Source organism: Vicia villosa, unplaced genomic scaffold (assembly GCF_029867415.1).
Source record: "Vicia villosa cultivar HV-30 ecotype Madison, WI unplaced genomic scaffold, Vvil1.0 ctg.000073F_1_1, whole genome shotgun sequence".
In the NCBI taxonomy this organism is placed as follows: Eukaryota; Viridiplantae; Streptophyta; class Magnoliopsida; order Fabales; family Fabaceae; genus Vicia; species Vicia villosa.
The window spans coordinates 131395-148810 of record NW_026704997.1 but is presented as its reverse complement, the minus strand read 5'-3'; the positions used below and the strand labels follow the sequence as shown (position 1 = coordinate 148810).

The following is a 17416-nucleotide window of genomic DNA, read 5'->3' as shown; positions in this document are numbered from 1 at the left end:
AATGTGCGTAAGCGTCCCCTATCAGAAATGCACGGGTTACTCGTTTAGTAAACAAATGAAGAAAATGGCAAATCTAAATACTGTACATCGAAAGAGAGAACAATTAAAGCCAAAATTAGAAAATTGGTCGAAATTAAACACAAGAGAGACTAGCGTACGAGAAAGAGAGAGAGAGAAGGAAAGCATGGAGAGGTTGCCATGGATTTCCGATAGTGCGTGTTAGGCGTCAATTGAGGGGTTACGGTGGCTGCGGTGGTGACGAGGTGATTTCGCAATGGTGCGAGGGCCGACGAACGATGGCGGTTTCGGAAAAGATTGCGGGAAGAATGGAAACACGGTGGCGCGGTTACGGTGGTCGCTGGAATAGAATCCAAATTGTGAGTTTTATTTTCCTTCTTCCCTTTTCTTATAATTGGATTTAGATTGTTTTATGGATTTTGAAGAATCAATTTATTGTGTTGTTGATACAATGACTAAATTGATTGATTCAAATTTTCTTCTAAGAAACTCTCTCTATTCTGTTTTGGTATTGAAGGAGATGATTGATGTTTAAATTTCAACTGTAATATTGATGTTTGAATGGGTGAAAAGCTTTTATTCAAATTTTGAGGTGATTATGGTTTTCTTTCTCTCCAAAAACCCTCCCTTTCTTAGGTGAAGTTGTTGAAGAAAACAAAAGTGATTCATAAAAATAAAGAATGAGGTACAGTTGTTGAAGTTTTGGAGAGGTGGATGGAGCACTTTGAAGGACAGGGGTTGGATACAAGACACGCCCCTGCAGAGAATATTGTTCATTTTTATATTTTTTTAGTTATTATTTTTATTATTTTTTGTGTCATTGTTTTTTTTGTTATTTTGCGTTGATTGTAATATGGATGGATCTTTGGGTTTAAATCAAATGGGCCAGCTAAATGCAAATTAGATTTTTGTTCTGTTTTAGATTTTCTTTTGATTTTTTTGTTACATGATAATCAAATAAATATTAAATATACAATATTTCTTTTTGGATTTTTTTAAAAAGTAAATTAAACATGATATTAGCATACAAAATTAAACACAATATCTACATTTTATAGATATTTTTTAGAGAAATTTTTGAATTGCTGGGACAAAATTTGGATACTTTAGCCGAGGAAAATCCAAAACAACTTTAGGACCTTTGATGGCCAATACAAACAACTCAACACGGAAAGAAATGCCTTGTATAATAATTGGTGCATTCTTACATCAAAAGTGGCACACCAAATACGTGCCACAACTTGTTGCCACTTTGAAACGAGAGGAAGGAGTCACTAGTAAAACCTAAACGCACGACTAACGCGGTTTGATGAAATTATGTGTGCTCCAACTATAAATGAGAATGTGATGTCCATACACCCCAATAACACGTAAAGAGTGACTCTGAAGCTGACTTGCCAAAGAATGCAAGCTAGAAATGTCAATGAAAACTTCATGAAAATGTGGACTCTCTGATATGGGCTCGGATCATCATCTTCGTCTCTAATGATGAGTAACACCTTACTACGATAACGTTGGGTAGAACTCTATTTCTTATTACACTTAAAGCATAAATCTTTAGAACGGCAGCCCCAGAGCTCCGTCATGGGGGTGGGGGGAGGTGGCAAAAGGGTACGTTAGATGAGAGTGTAGGGAGTAATGGTGGAAGGGGTTACGTTTTGGTGTTGAAGAAGATATTTTGGATTGAGAAGTGTTTAGACGAGGTTATTTGTGTGGGAAAATCTATTTGGACTGGGAGAATAGATTGGGCCTTTAAACTCTCTTCAATTAAGGGGAATTGGCTTCTAAGCTTCTAAACGAGCTTCATAGGAACGTGTCATTGCAAAAGCCTCGACGAGAGAATGAGGACGATGGAATTGCAATTCACAATGAAGGTTACGTTTCAACTCGATAATGAAGAAGCTGATAATTAACAATTCTAAGATTCCGGTGACCTTGTTCAAAAGGTCCTCAAATTGGGCCTGAAAACCAGTGACCGACCCCATTTACGACAACTAGGACAAATCAATTTTTATATCTTCGTATGTCGTTGGACCAAAATGGTGGTGAACAACATCCAGGAATATTGGCCACGACTAAAGTAGAACCACGCACGCATCAACTCAACCCTCCAAGTGAAATGCGATGATTTCTAAGAGCACATAATCTAGCATCTCATGAAAATCAAAGAACACTTCAATTTGAAATAGCTACTCGGTGCAATTAGATCCATCGAATCTGAGAACGCTCAACTTCATCGCTCGTGAGACTGGTCCAAACGCACTAGGAAGGGGATGTGAAATTGAAGGACAAAGATTTGCGACTTTGGAATCAACTTACAATAAATGATTATGAAGAGTGGAATGAATGGAATCAATATGAAACTCGAGTGTTGATTAAATGAAATGAATGCAAGGGATTTTCTTACATGAAGAAACTTTGTCTTCAAAGCATTCTTTACCTAAATTTTCTCTAATGAAATTAGTGAGGAGGAAGAGAACAAGAGATGCAAAATCTGATGGCAGAGAAGGTTTTCAAAAAGTGAAAAAAATAAAATAACCGATATCATGGGGTGCATAAAGTTTTTCTATTGCAGTTTTTAACAAAAATAAGTTGACATCTTCAAAACTCACCTAAAATTTGCTGGTGGTACGCCATTAGAGTTCTCATTGTCATTGCTGAAAGAAACAGCGAGAAGTGTGCACCATTAGTCCATTCTTATAAAAGTGTTCAGACTCGTCTACTGTAGTTTCGTGCCATAAGCGAGATTAATGGCTTGTGTATCCACACAGCAGCATACAATCACATCAGAATTAAGAAACATAGTGTCTAATGATGTGACAAAGCAAAGAGAATAATATAGCAAGACAACATCCAACAGTCATGTAACTCTATCCTCCATTCTTTCGGTTTGAGGCGAGGGTGGTAATAAATTACAGCCAAATAGCCCACACAAAGACACCATTTATCTTAAAACGCGAAGTTGCTGATCATTCAAAATTATACCAGCACGTCTTCACCGGAAAGATGTGAAAATGTTAAGTTATATCACCTCAGAGCCACGACACGCGTGGAACTAAAGGATTCAGAATTGTAAAATAAGTAAAGTTTGAAGTCTGTCCAACTAGTTTCCTATTAGTTGTCCATAAATTTATCACAAACCTCCTTTAGATAAGCCTGAAACAAATGAAAATGCAACACTTCAGTAAGAACATACTAGATATATTTTTTAAAAATGCACCTTAACTACCTATGTATTTTCCATTAAAATAGTTAAAATAAGAATCAATAAAAGACATATTACTTGCCTTGTTTCAAAAAGCACAACAGCCTCAAGAAGGGATTGAGAATCTCATAGATTCCTAAACAGCCATCTTCATTTCTATCTTCTGGTGAGGATCATAGCCTATGAGCTTGAAATCAGCACCCACAAAAGAATCTATGTCTTTCTTCTTTGGATTTATCTTCAAAATCTGAAGTAAGTTTAAGTAGTCAACAAGGAAAAGGCAATTAATGCGAGTCTTGAAGGCATCTACATCAAATCAAATGATTTTCTTATACATGCCCACATACCGGAAAAGGTTTTGGCAGGTTTTGTAGCTGTTCCTGCAAAGGCCTCACATGATTGCGGTAAACATGTGTATCCCCAATAACATGGATAAAATCACCTGGGACAAGGTCTGAGTAGAAGTGATGGATAGTCAGTTGCAAATTTTCCGTCTTTAAAGTTCAAACTCTATCAAACTATAAATGTACATAATTAAGGTGTCTTGTACATCCAAGTACATATAATTTGCTTACCACAAACATGAGCAATCATGCATGTCAAGAGCGCATAAGATGCAATATTAAACGGCACACCCAGGCCCATGTCGGCAGATCTTTGATACATTTGACATGATAACTCCCCATTTGCCACATAGAACTGCACAAACAAAAAATGAAGTAGAGAAACTGTAAAATAGATATACACCTACACGTAGACATACAGAGTTCTAAAGAGAAACCCAAATGTAGCTGCAGACCTGTGCAAACATGTGGCAAGGCGGAAGGGCCATTAATTTCAGATCAGATGGATTCCATGCTGAGAGGATGATGCGTCTATCATCAGGATTATGCTTTATCTTATTAATAACATCTAAAAGCTGATCAAATCCTTGGCCGGAGTAGTCCTCATGCATGTTAGTATACCTACAGAATGTGAGACATTAAGCAAAGAGCTAACCAATCCCACAAAATAGTGTAATGACGGGCAGAGAGAAAGGCACAATCCACCTACTTTGCACCAAAGTGCCTCCACTGAAACCCGTAAACAGGTCCTAAGTCACCCTCCTCCCTTTCTTTCAAACCAATGCTGAAAAATAAATTGCGGATCCAGTTAATAATTGCATGGAAAAGAAAAATTTGCGAAAAATAAACTAGTCGATAGTCATGCTTGCCTATCAAGGTATTCTCTCGATGCATTACCATCCCATATACGAATGCCTTTTTCCTGCAGCGCCTGTTAAAATAGTATTTTTAAGAATAAAATTCACCGCAGTCATTAGTGATATCATAACCAAAGAATCAATGTGACATTCTTTGAGAACCTAGGAGAAGCACATCATGCAAAGCACTAGTATAATTGAATTTTGATCCAGAAGCATAATTTTTGAGAATCTAGTAGAGCAAAACAATAGCTGATTACCAAGCCACAACTCTAGCTATATTAAAAGCCAAGCTCAAGTGTTTAAATAATATCAAGTACAACATCCTCAAGTTTCCCTATATTTAGCCCATGCCAGCTAGTTTGTGAATTGTAACCTAACTACGAAATGTCACGTCTCCTTACATGAGCGTGCATGCGTGTGGGAAGATTGGAAAATGGAAAATTATATCATTACCTTGGCATTAGTTGAGCCACTGATAAACCAAAGAAGTTCTTCAACAACCCCTCGCCAAAATACTTTCTAGAAACCAAATGAAGAAATCATGTTAACTTTTTTATCAAAATGTAAACAGATATTCCTCTTCAGTCTTCCCCATAAAGATTCAAAGTAGCAAACACAAATAATAATTACATCAAAATAATAGAAAAAGAAAATGAGAGCACATTAAACAAATTACTTTCTGCAGTATATTATACAAATTTTGAATCAAGAGTTGGGCATACCTTAGTTGTTAAAAGTGGAAAGTTTTTTCGCAGATTAAATCTCATCTGTGAAATTATAGAGGAGATCAGCATGTAATTTATAGAAACTCCACAACAAACAAACCAATTAAAATGTTACCTTGGAACCAAATATGGACAAGGTACCAGTCCCTGTCCTATCGTCCTTAGTTGTACCTTCAGAAATGATTTCTTCTACTAATTTAAGATACTTGTACTCCTCGTGTCTCTCAAAAATAATCTTGGGAAGAAAAGAAAAATCCTTGACCTCAAATTTTACAGAGTTTGAACTATCATAAAGAATTGGATCAGTATTCAGACCCTGGGACTCTTCTGTTGAAGACCTTACGCGCACATAAGTGTTAAAAGAATAGCGGATGCCATTTTCCACCAAAGGGAAAGACGAGTACCACGGATGAAATACAGAGAAATCAATTTGAGGCATAAAAGTGTCACACTCAATGCTCGCTTCAATTTCTGTAATATGGATGGCTTCACATCCAGGTCCATGAAGTGCTTCTCTGTACATAAAAATCATCAGATACTACAAAGAAAGAGCTTCACGTGATTACGAAGACCGGAATATAGATAATATATACCTAAATATCTCACCGCCGCCTGTAAGAAATACTTTCTCAATTGAAAGACAGTAAGGAGAAGCAGCCAACAGTTCCATAGCAGACGACACACTTCCACATATAAGAACATTCTCTGCAGTTGCAATATCAAAACTACCCGAGCGAGTCAGAACAACATTTAGACGGCCACTGAGAGGCCTGCTCTCAGGAGGGATAGCCTCCCATGATTTTCTACCCATTACAACAGCATTCTTCTTCTTAGGATCAGATGTTATTGTTGTGATATCCTCAAAAAACTTTTGATCAGTAGGCAATGTCCATGGTAATTCCCCATCCTTAGAAATACCCATATCTCGGGTTGCAATCACTACTGCTTGGTAAGTCCTCTGGGGATTCGGCTGTAAGTCATCAATGCCATTTCCATTGGTGATTACCAAAGAATCACTAGCCATAATTTGATTCAAAAGCCTACATAAAACACTATGAGATGAAACACACATGCATTGTGCAATTAGAAATGAACAAAACATACAAGGAGGTGTTGGGTAAATTATTTATATCAATTTCTGTAATATGGATGGCTTCACATCCAGGTCCATGTGTGTATAATTTAATAATGATACAGGAAAATGATATCAATAAATTTAATAATTTAAAAATAAATAAATAACTAATCACATGAATCCATGTGTGGACACAGAAACGTGTTGGATAGACACATATCAGACATCAAACACATACATATATCAGACACGTCTTTGTTCAGATGTGTCATTCTGCACATATAATCATAATATGAATCAAATTATCAAACCATGAAACTGATCAAGACAAATGTCTACCTAATTCTTTAACCTAATTAATTGCTTAGTATTGGCTATCTAATATCTAATACTAATCAATTAACATAGTGTGTGTGAAACTCCATCAACAACACATGCATAGTATTCATAAAAATCAAACTAAAAATAAATAAAAATATGTGAAAATGTGAAAAATAAGTTAACGGATCTGACAAAGAATGACGAGATTCAGAAAGTGGTCTGACCTAGAAACGTTCTGTTCTGCAGAAGCTCCCACCAACAACTTGGTTCAACAATACCGAGAAAATGTAAAAGAACAAAAAGGAAGAAAAGGAATGGGAGAAAAAGAAAAGGAGAAGTAGCTGAAATTGAAAGTGAGATAGTAGAAAAAAGTGGCTTCGAAAACAATGAGAAAAAGAGTGAGTGGGAGAGAAGGAAAATCGAAAACTATGGTTGACAAAATATGCCGCCAAGTAGCGTATAACAATGCCTTTTCTACGTTGCCGTATATTCATTCGTATAGTGTTTGTCTTGTATTGGTTCACGTTAGTGTGTATTTTTTAATAATTATCTAAATATGTCATAAGTCCTCTAAATTAATAGAGCTCAATTACACTTTAGCTGTTAAATTAATTTGAATGTTTAATAAAGGATAAAATTTAGATAAAATATTTTTTATTATTTTATAATAAAAATATGACAAGTGTATAATTTTTTCTTAAACGTTTTATTTTTATTTTTAAAATGATATTTAAGTACATTTAACATATTTCTATTGAAAAATAATAAAAATCATGTTGAGAATCAAGTGTGAGGAAGAAGTCTCATATTGATTAGAAAATAGAAGATTGAACACTTTATAAGGAGAAAACCCACACACGTATAACCTTAAGATTTTGGGTGAATAAGTGGTGTGTCTCTCACAAAGGTGTCTAGTCATACACTATGTGTTAATGCTCTCTAGTGAAAAACTCCCCCAACAAATGGTATCAGACCCTTTCATTCGAGAAAGGGACCGACTCACTTGTATCAAAAAGTCCAGGAAGTAGTGTCCCGTTGCAAGGTGTCAAGTTGACACCTTGCAACGAGACACTATTGTCAACAGCAGTACAAATATGAGGGTGAGCATTGTGGACTCAATTGTTGGTGCTAGGATTGGAAGCTTGTAAACCTAAATATATTACTACGGTTAATAATAAGGGCCACAGTAAAATGTCTTTTAATAAGATAAATAAAAATACAGGTGCCTAAATAAGAGCTATTACTTTGGTTGATATAGTAGTTGAGATAATAGCATGTTACGTTAGATGTATTTTGTACCAGTGCATAAACTTAATATTTATTTTGAGAGAATTTGTAATTAGTTTGATTTCACTGTCTTATTTATCATATAAATCTTCTCTCACATGAATCAGCATACATTCATATGCATCAACATACATACATACATACACACACATATATATATATATATATATATATATATATATATATATATATATATATATATATATATATATATATATATATATATATATATATATGGTACGGTTATGGCCCCTAGCGCAATTGTTCCCTCAAGTTAGTGAGAGATCCTAATTTAAACCTAATAACAATTTATGTGTCTCCGAGCTAGACCTCCATGGTTGTTTTCCTTTGATGTTTTCTTCTTCTTTTCTTTATTACATTACATCACATCAAATAATACTCATTTTACATATGAGGGAGTGAGATGAGAAAAGAAATTAGATAAATAGGGTATAGAGAAAAACACGACACACATGTCATATTTAAAATCTCAAAACAAAAATAAAATAAGACTAAGGGCATAACAGCTCACCACAAGACAATAGTCATAAATACACTATTATTATTAAATAATTTATGTTAATTAAATAAATTAAATAAAATTTTGGCTATTGATTACACTATGCAAAGTTAGTTAGGGGTTCCACTACCCGGTCAGTTCCCCTTGCGGGCTTTCCAGAAAAGTGCCCCAAAAGCTAATTCAAAATTAACAATTCACTTTGAATCGGAGTTGTATTTTGCATCAACACTTGACACTTTTTACAAACCCTAAAGACACAACTCTTGTGGCGTCATAAACCCTAATCACATAACTCTTGACACCATAACTCTTAAACCGTCATAAACTCTAATGCAACACATTCATACCATAAAAATGTCATGATCAATTATTCAATTTGACTGCTCAAAATCTAATTGCATCACCATACAAATATCGAATTATGAAGCAGAGTGAACATTGATCATTCAAATGAAAGACAATCATCAACTAATCGAATGGACGAAATAAAACCGTATATTAATATACTACCATTGCATATAGAGTTATTTATATTATATCATATATAAATGGGTCGGTCGTGTTTATATCCATTATAGATGATTGAAGTATCGCTGCTTCACCATACAAAAGTCAAATTCTGAAGCATAGTCAACAAGGAACATCCAAGTCATATAAACATGATGGTCACTCTGTTATGGACAATGTTTTATTAGCAATAATGTTCTCAACTCCACATCTAGATCCATGGTGGTTTCAGGTCGAATGGTGGCATGATCACCTTGAGAATAACTTATGATACTTGCATAACATTATATGTAGCATTCTCACGGTGGGTCAATCCAATAGAAATATTACTCATAATGTTCATATCTTTGTGAAGATTTAATAGCTCTTTTCTATGATCCATGGGATGTCATCATCTGTCTATCCAAATAATAGTCTCAGTGCTTTAATGTTATCTCACTTTACTCTAAAGCTTGACTATAGATACATTAAAAATATTGTCATTATGTTTAATAGGATCTTATGCTTAAGATACACTTAATGTTTCAGTAAACGAACTATCTATTCTAGAGACTATATTATTTTAAAAATACAAACATATCAAAGAAATGCATTTTATTATTAATAAACAATTCAATACAAGTACCAAATTCTAACAAAACTATTGGCCTTTAAGACTTACACCAACACCCTATAGACGTCAAAATAATGATGGGAAAAAGGGCTTACACCAACACCCTATAGACGTCAAGATAATGATGGAGAAAAAACCTTTAAGGATGCACAATGGTGACACAAAATTATTAAAGATGTACAATGATGAAAGTAAAATCATTCATGAAAGAAAACAATAAAACAAATTGTGCCCACAAGAGTAGAAAGTAAATTTATTCATAAAGATGAAAGGATATAGTTAACATTCGTAAAAGATTAGGCCGCAACCAACTCCACTATTGGCAACAAAGCCATCAACTCCCCCTCCACAACCTATTTCTATGTGTCGATATACTCCCACAAAATCTTCGCTCCTAGACAAGACAACTTGGCCTTACTCAAAGAATTGTTGAAGAAGACCAACATGAGTTATATTTCTAAGTTAACGCAGTCTTCGAGCTTATTCCGCACTTTAGTTGGTTTTCATAGGACTTCACCTTCTTAGAACAATCTTACTTATCCGCTTCTAATAAGAACTCCAACTATGTCACCGTCCTCGTTGAAGTATTAAGGGAGTCGAGTGTCGGCCAAATATTTCTTGATCTTAGCCAATTATGCCTCATTCTCCTTCAAAATCCCTTTTTAGAGCTTAACCTTGGCAGCAAGAGCGAAAAGGGTACCATGATCCTCCACTTTTTTTTAGAAGAATTTATTTTCTCTTTTACTTTAGCAAGATCCTTTTGAAGACTAACTCGTTCAAGAAGGACATCATCATGTTGCTTATTCAAATTTTATTTCTCCCTCTTCATGTTGTATGGAGCCAAAATAGTACTACAACGACTTAATGAATGTGGTAGGATATCTAGACCATTACCTTATTCTTGGACGTCTCGGTCAACATTTGAAAGTAAGTATAATCCCCCTCAGGGTAATTATCCTAAACATCTTTTGTAGTCCAGGGCTCTTTAGTAAGGAGGAATCGTTGCATGGAGTAGGTGAGCGATACACTTTGGTTGCCCCATGACCAACAAATCGACCTAAAGCATCGTCGAATAGGCCTCTTGGAGGGAGGTTCTTTGTTTGCAGATTTTCCCATACCCCTTGACAAGGAGTCATCCCTAATTACCTTCAAACGTTCCATGACACGATCCCCCGACTTTTCATTGGATTTTTTTATGCAGGTCATAGAAGATGGTTGGTTATGATTTGTTATGCCTTTTAGACCAAAATGTTAATTTGTTTGCTCTGGGTTTGGAATGTTACTTTCTTCTAGATCAGCACCCTCTGTCGAGGAAATAACATTCATAGATGAACTCGGATGAGGGGTAAGTGTATTCTTTGCTAACACCCATTCCTCTTCATTATATCTTGGATGACACTCATGCTATCTACAAGACAAAATGAACAAACATTTTAAGGTATATACTAAAGCGATAACAGAGTACAATTATAAAAGTAACTCACATTTCACATCAAATATATCTTTTCTTTCTTGACAATTAGACACCTCTACTATAAATTGTGTTTTAATGTACCATTTTTGCTTTCGAGACACCGATACATCTGAACCAGCCACTTCCAAAAAGCCCAAGCTTTCCTAGAAAGCGATGAGGTCAGCATTCAAGCCCTCTTTTCCGATTTCAATTCGTCTGGTGAAGTCACATACATGTTTGAAGTCTCTAAGAAATGATTATGATTCCAATACTTGGGGAATTTGTCCTAACATCTAGGTAGATCCGACCTTGGGGGCAAGATGAGAAGCACTATAGAAGAGCACACAAAATTAAGTGTGTAACGACTTTGACAAACAACTAACATTGAAGTTCTTAAAGCTGTCAACAAAAACATCAAATATTTTATTTTCTTAGCAAAATAAGAGCAACCATTGCCTCTGCTTCATATTACCAGAAGTGGATGCACGTTGAACAATTGGAAGAGAAACTTTAAAGTTAGAGTACGACCTTTGTACTTGCGCTAGTATTAAAATACTTTCACATATGCCTAGTTCACTAGATAAAGTTGAGATGGGGAGATCTGATATGATTATAAATCCCTACTTTAAATTCGTTGAAGGGGAGTAAGATCCATATTCTGGAAAATAGACACTCGTGAAAAGGCGACGTACTTCCATCAAAGGAGCTACATAACATTTTATCAGATAATTTAGGTGTGAGACTGACCAATGTAAATATGGGCCCACATAACTGTAAACATTTCCAACCTATATACCTAGTTAAAAGGTGGAGGTCGTACCCAATACCTCATTTTCCACCCAAGGATATTGATAACACTGGCCACAAGTTGGAGATTTTGTTTCCCCATTCGTACCATCTCCTCCTTATTGTCAATAAATATAAAAAATCAAAACCGTGAGTTCTAGCGCATTCCCGAGATTCAAGATACCTCCTTATTTTGTCATCATTAAGTTTCCGACCGTTCAGAGTCCTAAAAGCCTTAATATAAACATGGACTGTCAAGTTACTATGATAATCCTCAACCCTATACGAGTTCACAACAAACACTTCAAGGAAAGTGAAACCATAACCAACCTCCATACTGTCAAGCCTAAATGGGTTATCTCCATTATTCTGCTAGACGAGCTCCTTCAGATCCTAATCACCTTATGGACTTCCATATTCATTACCACATCATCATAACTACTCCAAGAGTCAGAACTATTGCTAATTTGTATAACCTTCATACGAGGGAGATATAATCGCTGGAAAAAACAAGTCCAATAGCTCTGGGTGAATCACTTAAATGCATGAAGAGGCATATCTTATTTCATCCCTACAAGATGAGTCGACAAAGTTCATGTATGACTTTCCTTGGTTTTCCATTGTTGAAGAAAGAATAAGAACAATAATAAGATGAAGAGAGAAAGTAATACTACCTCAGAGAAACAGCAGATGTATAAACAAAAAAATAATTAAGAAACCACATAGAAGCTTAAAAATAGCGAAGGAATGCAAAATCTAGGGAGAATAGGCAAATGAACAAATCAAACAATATCGATTGAATCCAAGGAAGAATAGAAGGAAACTCGCGAGAAGTAAAACATTTGAGCAAGAAGGAAAAAATGTTCATAGTAAGGGGAAATCCTTATATAAGAAGACAAGAGAGACAAATCTACGACCCAAAATGAAGGAAGACTTATAAGATGAAATCAACAGCGAAAGATAAATCCCGAGATCACAACGACATTCGAGTGCATTCAAGTACTCGAAACACCAGTGCCCCTCTCTACTCTAGGGACTTGAAAATCAACTACATGACATATATAAACCTCACTACGCACTCGAGTCCATGTATTATCTCATTCTTCCTCTCAAACCACGTTTCAATAGTGCTTAGAATAAGCTAATACTATATTTGTATTAAGAAATGTTATGAAAATTCAATAGAGTATTTCTTCCTTACTTTTAAATTTTTAAAAATAACAAAAAAACTTATACACAATTATATTCAAGTTTTTGAGATATAATGTTGTTCATTCCACTATACTATATTTGTCCTCTACAATAAGTTAATTAGAAGTGTCTAACCTCTTGTAAGATGTTACCAAATATCAACACTTCTAAATTTACACTCATATTTTGGCTATCTTCTTCAAATGTCAATTGTGATAAAATCAAGCCACCTTCCTCACAAGGATGATCTGTTAATTAACAAAAACTTTAAAACGATGTGTGAGAATGGAAGTTGCCATATTGAAACTAAAAAATAAACCAAAAATTTAAGGATAAACTTTAAGATACAACAAGTCACCCTATGAATATTAATCATAACAACAAACTACTCAACCATCATATTCAATAGGCTTATTTTACATAAATTAACTAGAATAAGTTAAACCAAAACTTAGTTAAATATATTAAAAAACACTATAAATAAAATTTAACAAAATAAACTATATCATGTTAAAGACAACCTAAAATACATGACATTAAACAAGAAGAAAAAAAAACTAGTAGCAAAAATGAAACTGAAAAAATATAAACAAAAAAACAAAAAAAATGGCAAACTCTAAATATGAGTTTCACCAACCTGTCTTCCAATTTTAGCCCTAATATCATAGCCTCAATCTTATTGATATATTAGGATAATTAATTAGTGTTACATATTCTTCTAATTCTAATTCCCACATTTTTAATCTCAAGGTAAATATCTAATCATAATTTTTTTCATTTATCAATCTTTCTTCATTTTTAATCATAATTATGTTAATAATTAATTTACATAATGTTGATTCATGAACCTTTTAAACCTCCATAGATTTCAATATTTCACCTCATTCACCTACACTTGATTCTAATTCATTAAGTATATAATTTATAATAATCTTTTTTTTTTCTTTCATGCATGTTGAATATGAAGAATGTTGATTTGATTGTTATTGATAATTCATTACAAGATCATGTGTTTTTCAGATTCTAATTAATTATATGTGTTGTTTTTGATTGATAATAGGTGTAGGTACACGTGAAGGTTGAATTTCTGGCATTTTTCGTATACGCGAATTGTTGATTCTCTTTCACCTTACAGTATTTTGTGATAATTTGTGTTAGAATTCAAGAGATTCTGATATATAATTATGTGTGACACTATTTCTGGACGTGTTAGTTTTGAACAACCGGTTAAAGGTTCGCGAGTTTATGTTATTATTGCAATTTCATCATCCATTTTCATGATCATGATCATGTTTATGAAATGTGTAAATTTCGCTCTACTTTCTGCGAAAAAAATAGGTATTGAGAATGAAAATTTGGAGGATGAAAAGTTGACAAGGCTTGGATCCTTAAAGAAGGTAGCAATAAGTGCATCTTCTAAGTTCAAACATTCCTTGAAGAAGGGGCGAAGGAATAGTAGGGTTATGTCTGTTACTGAGGACGAACTCGACATAGAAGAGTTGCAAGCAATTGACGCTTTTCGCCAAACACTAATCCAAGAAGAATTGTTGCCCTCAAAACATGATCATCATCATATGATGCTAAGGTAGCCTTTGGATAACCAATATCGCAACATGGTCTTTAAATATCGATGGCCGAGTTCAATTCTTAATGTGGTTTTATTGGTTTGTTATATGATAATTTTCAGATTCTTGAGAGCAAGGAAGTTTGACATTGAGAAAACAAAGCAAATGTGGGCAGATATGCTCCAATGGAGGAAGGAATTCGGCGCTGACACGATTATGGAGGTATATATATCATTTGATGAATAAATAAATAAATAAAAACACTATTCGTAATTGCGTCGTTATGTATAATTAAGAGACTTTTCTTTTGGTTTTGTTAAGGATTTTGAGTTCAAGGAGGTAGATGAAGTTCTAAAATACTATCCTCAAGGAACACACGGAGTCGATAAAGATGGAAGACCTGTTTACATAGAAAGATTGGGTTTGGTTGATTCTAACAAGCTGATGCAAGTAACAACTATGGAGAGATATCTTAAGTACCATGTAAGAGAGTTTGAGAAGACACTCAATGTTAAGATGCCTGCTTGTTCGATTGCGGCAAAGAGACACATTGATCAAAGCACAACTATCTTGGATGTTCAAGGATTGGTATGCATGTTTGGAAATTATTCTACCGATTTCCTATTATATTATGTAACTTGTTATGCAAGTAAAGAAGTTTCATATAAGTGCTGACTATATCATGGTTGTTCAGGGTCTCAGAAGCATGAATAAAGCGGCAAGAGATCTCCTCCAGGGGCTTCAGAAGATTGATGGTGATAACTATCCCGAGGTACAGTTTTACCTACCCGATCATAAGGGGTAGCGGCACGGCTTGTTGCAGCTTGTTGTCTGTTTGTCTGCTATTTGTGTATAATCTTGATGAATAAAATTCTGAAATTACCTTAATCGAACATTTCTTTTCGTACAGTCCTTGAACCGTATGTTCATCATCAATGCTGGTTCTGGATTTCGGATGTTGTGGAACACTGTTAAGTCCTTCCTTGATCCCAAAACAACCTCCAAAATCCATGTAAGCTTCTATTATTATACTCAACAGTTTCATATAATGTTGAACTCGGTTAAGTAGGATTATTGAACAGCTTACTGAATTGTTGATCAGGTACTAGGTAACAAATACCAAAGCAAGTTGCTCGAAATCATTGATGCAAGGTATGTATTTTCTTCTTTCTTATTGAAGAATTTTTGTTTATCTCTTTCTAATTTTACCTTAACACCTTGCTTGTGTTTATTATTTACCAGCGAACTTCCCGAGTTCTTGGGGGGTACATGTACTTGTGCAGACAAAGGTGGTTGCATGCTTTCGGACAAGGGACCATGGAATGATCCCGAAATCATGAAGGTAATTTCAATATTGAAAGATAAAACAAAAAATTAGTTATATAATCAGAAAAGAAAATAGTAAAGCGTTTTTTTTGTACGGATGAATTAGATGGTTCAAAATGGCGAAGCAAATTGCATAATGAATACTTTGTCCCGGATCGAGGAGGAGAAAACAATCATCACAGATGAAACATTGTGTCAAAAGGTAGTTATAGCTTCTTTACATCCTTATAATTTCAACTTTGAAGCGCATAGTTTGGTTATAAAGCTTGATATCTTTCTTCTTCTTAGGATATTAAGGAATGTAATTCTTTCAAAAAAGAATATGCTCTCGAGGAGGCGTGTCATGCTATCGCAGAAGTAAGTTTCATCGAACAGGTTTCGTTACTTGATGAAATGTAAAACAAATGATGATTTAACTGCAAAATTTCTATATTGCAGGTAGCAAAACAATGTAATAATGTATATAAGTTCGACACCTTGGTCTCAATGAAGGACAAACCAATGTCTTGGAATGAAGCCATACAAAATGATCAAAAGGCGCTTTCTAAAGGCATGTATTATATTAGTATTTGATGATAATTCTTACAGACAAAATTGTTTTGTCAAGCATAATCCGCGTACTCCATTTTTCCGAAACGATTAAATAGATTATTTCAATTCAGGTGCAAATTGTTCTGCTGGCAACATTTTCAAGACTTCAACTAGATTTACAAATCATTTTGCTGGCGGAGTCATGGGCATTGTTTTGGGGCTCATTACGTTAATCCGCATGACACGGAACATGCCAAAGAAAATGACTGCAATTGCACTCTACGGTAACTCAGTATTATATGATGGCAATATGATGAAAGCAGCGCCTGTCATATCCATAGACGACCGCATCGCTCTGATGAAGCGCATGGCCGATCTAGAAGAGGAGGTGAATACTCTCATCACGAGGCCTTCCATGCCACCTGAAATGGAAAAACTGCTCAACACTGCTCTAAACCGCGTCGAAGCACTCGAGGAAGAGTTGGCTACAACCCAGAAGGTACGATTTTTCCCGATACTTCGCAATTTCATCGTTGCCTTTAAAACATATTTCTAATTTTACTTGCTCCTTTTTATGGCTTTAGGCACTTGAAGACTCGCTTGCTAAGCAAGCGGAGCTTCAATCAGAGCTTGACATAAAGAAAAAGAAGTTTGTAAGTCCCTTTAACTTTGACACTGATGAATTACTTGCCATGCAAGTTATCTATATACTATTTTCTCTGATACAAGTTTTTGTGTTTGTGATTGCAGTTCTACTGGTAATTAAGATGATAGGTGTTCCTGTCTAACCTCAAATCTTAAACATTAGTTGAAGAGTTGTAAATTTGGTGGCGTTTCTCTATCATATCAGCCCCATGGATGCTATAGCATTCTGCTTTGTATAATTATATTTTCTGAATAATATATAAACAATGTATCATCCTTCACAATTGTGTATATATCATATATGTGTTAATAAAACTAGGCAATGATTATTTTTAACAACTAGCAATTTATTTTAGTTTTACAAATTCTGTCTTGAGAGATCAGAAGGACAAACGACTCTAATTAATGCAAATTGAAACTTGCATTGAAGCCAATTTCTTATGT

General features: G+C 34.7%; 2 protein-coding genes across 3 annotated transcripts; one reads left to right on the top strand and one right to left on the bottom strand.

The window, feature by feature from the left end:
• Window positions 1-1687: 1687 nt before the first annotated feature.
• On the bottom strand, window positions 1688-6983 carry LOC131623512 (bifunctional dihydrofolate reductase-thymidylate synthase-like). Its single transcript, XM_058894523.1, has 12 exons — window positions 6773-6983; window positions 5746-6192; window positions 5268-5667; window positions 5150-5194; window positions 4881-4946; window positions 4437-4498; window positions 4277-4351; window positions 4023-4188; window positions 3799-3922; window positions 3571-3677; window positions 3306-3470; window positions 1688-3174 (listed from the first exon to the last, which is right to left on the bottom strand). The coding sequence occupies exons 2-11, from the start codon at window positions 6174-6176 to the stop codon at window positions 3360-3362; spliced, it is 1587 nt and encodes a 528-aa protein (XP_058750506.1). The 5' UTR covers window positions 6177-6192; window positions 6773-6983; the 3' UTR covers window positions 1688-3174; window positions 3306-3359.
• Window positions 6984-13510: 6527 nt separating this feature from the next.
• Window positions 13511-17311, top strand: LOC131623511 (phosphatidylinositol/phosphatidylcholine transfer protein SFH3-like). 2 transcript variants are annotated; one of them, XM_058894521.1, is made up of 15 exons: window positions 13511-13655; window positions 13966-14138; window positions 14244-14490; window positions 14593-14692; window positions 14792-15058; window positions 15165-15242; window positions 15381-15482; window positions 15573-15622; window positions 15713-15812; window positions 15903-15998; window positions 16085-16153; window positions 16235-16346; window positions 16459-16826; window positions 16912-16980; window positions 17078-17311. In XM_058894521.1, exons 2-15 carry the CDS (start codon window positions 14090-14092, stop codon window positions 17087-17089), a joined length of 1719 nt encoding a protein of 572 aa, XP_058750504.1. In that variant the 5' UTR covers window positions 13511-13655; window positions 13966-14089; the 3' UTR covers window positions 17090-17311. The 2 variants fall into 2 exon arrangements, with proteins under 2 accessions (XP_058750504.1, XP_058750505.1); XM_058894522.1 differs by lacking the exon at window positions 13511-13655 and adding an exon at window positions 13692-13818.
• The last annotated feature ends 105 nt before the right edge of the window (window positions 17312-17416 follow it).

Coding starts and splice junctions, on each gene's coding strand:
- LOC131623512 (XM_058894523.1), bottom strand. CDS start 6,176: ATGGCTAGTGATTCTTTGGTAATCACCAATGGAAATGGCATTGATGAC. Junction 5,668..5,745: donor GGCGGCGGTGAGATATTTAG/GTATATATTATC, acceptor TTTTATGTACAG/AGAAGCACTTCATGGACCTG. Junction 3,923..4,022: donor CTTGCCACATGTTTGCACAG/GTCTGCAGCTAC, acceptor TTGTTTGTGCAG/TTCTATGTGGCAAATGGGGA.
- LOC131623511 (XM_058894521.1), top strand. CDS start 14,090: ATGTGTGACACTATTTCTGGACGTGTTAGTTTTGAACAACCGGTTAAA. Junction 15,813..15,902: donor ATGATCCCGAAATCATGAAG/GTAATTTCAATA, acceptor CGGATGAATTAG/ATGGTTCAAAATGGCGAAGC. Junction 16,827..16,911: donor AGTTGGCTACAACCCAGAAG/GTACGATTTTTC, acceptor TTATGGCTTTAG/GCACTTGAAGACTCGCTTGC.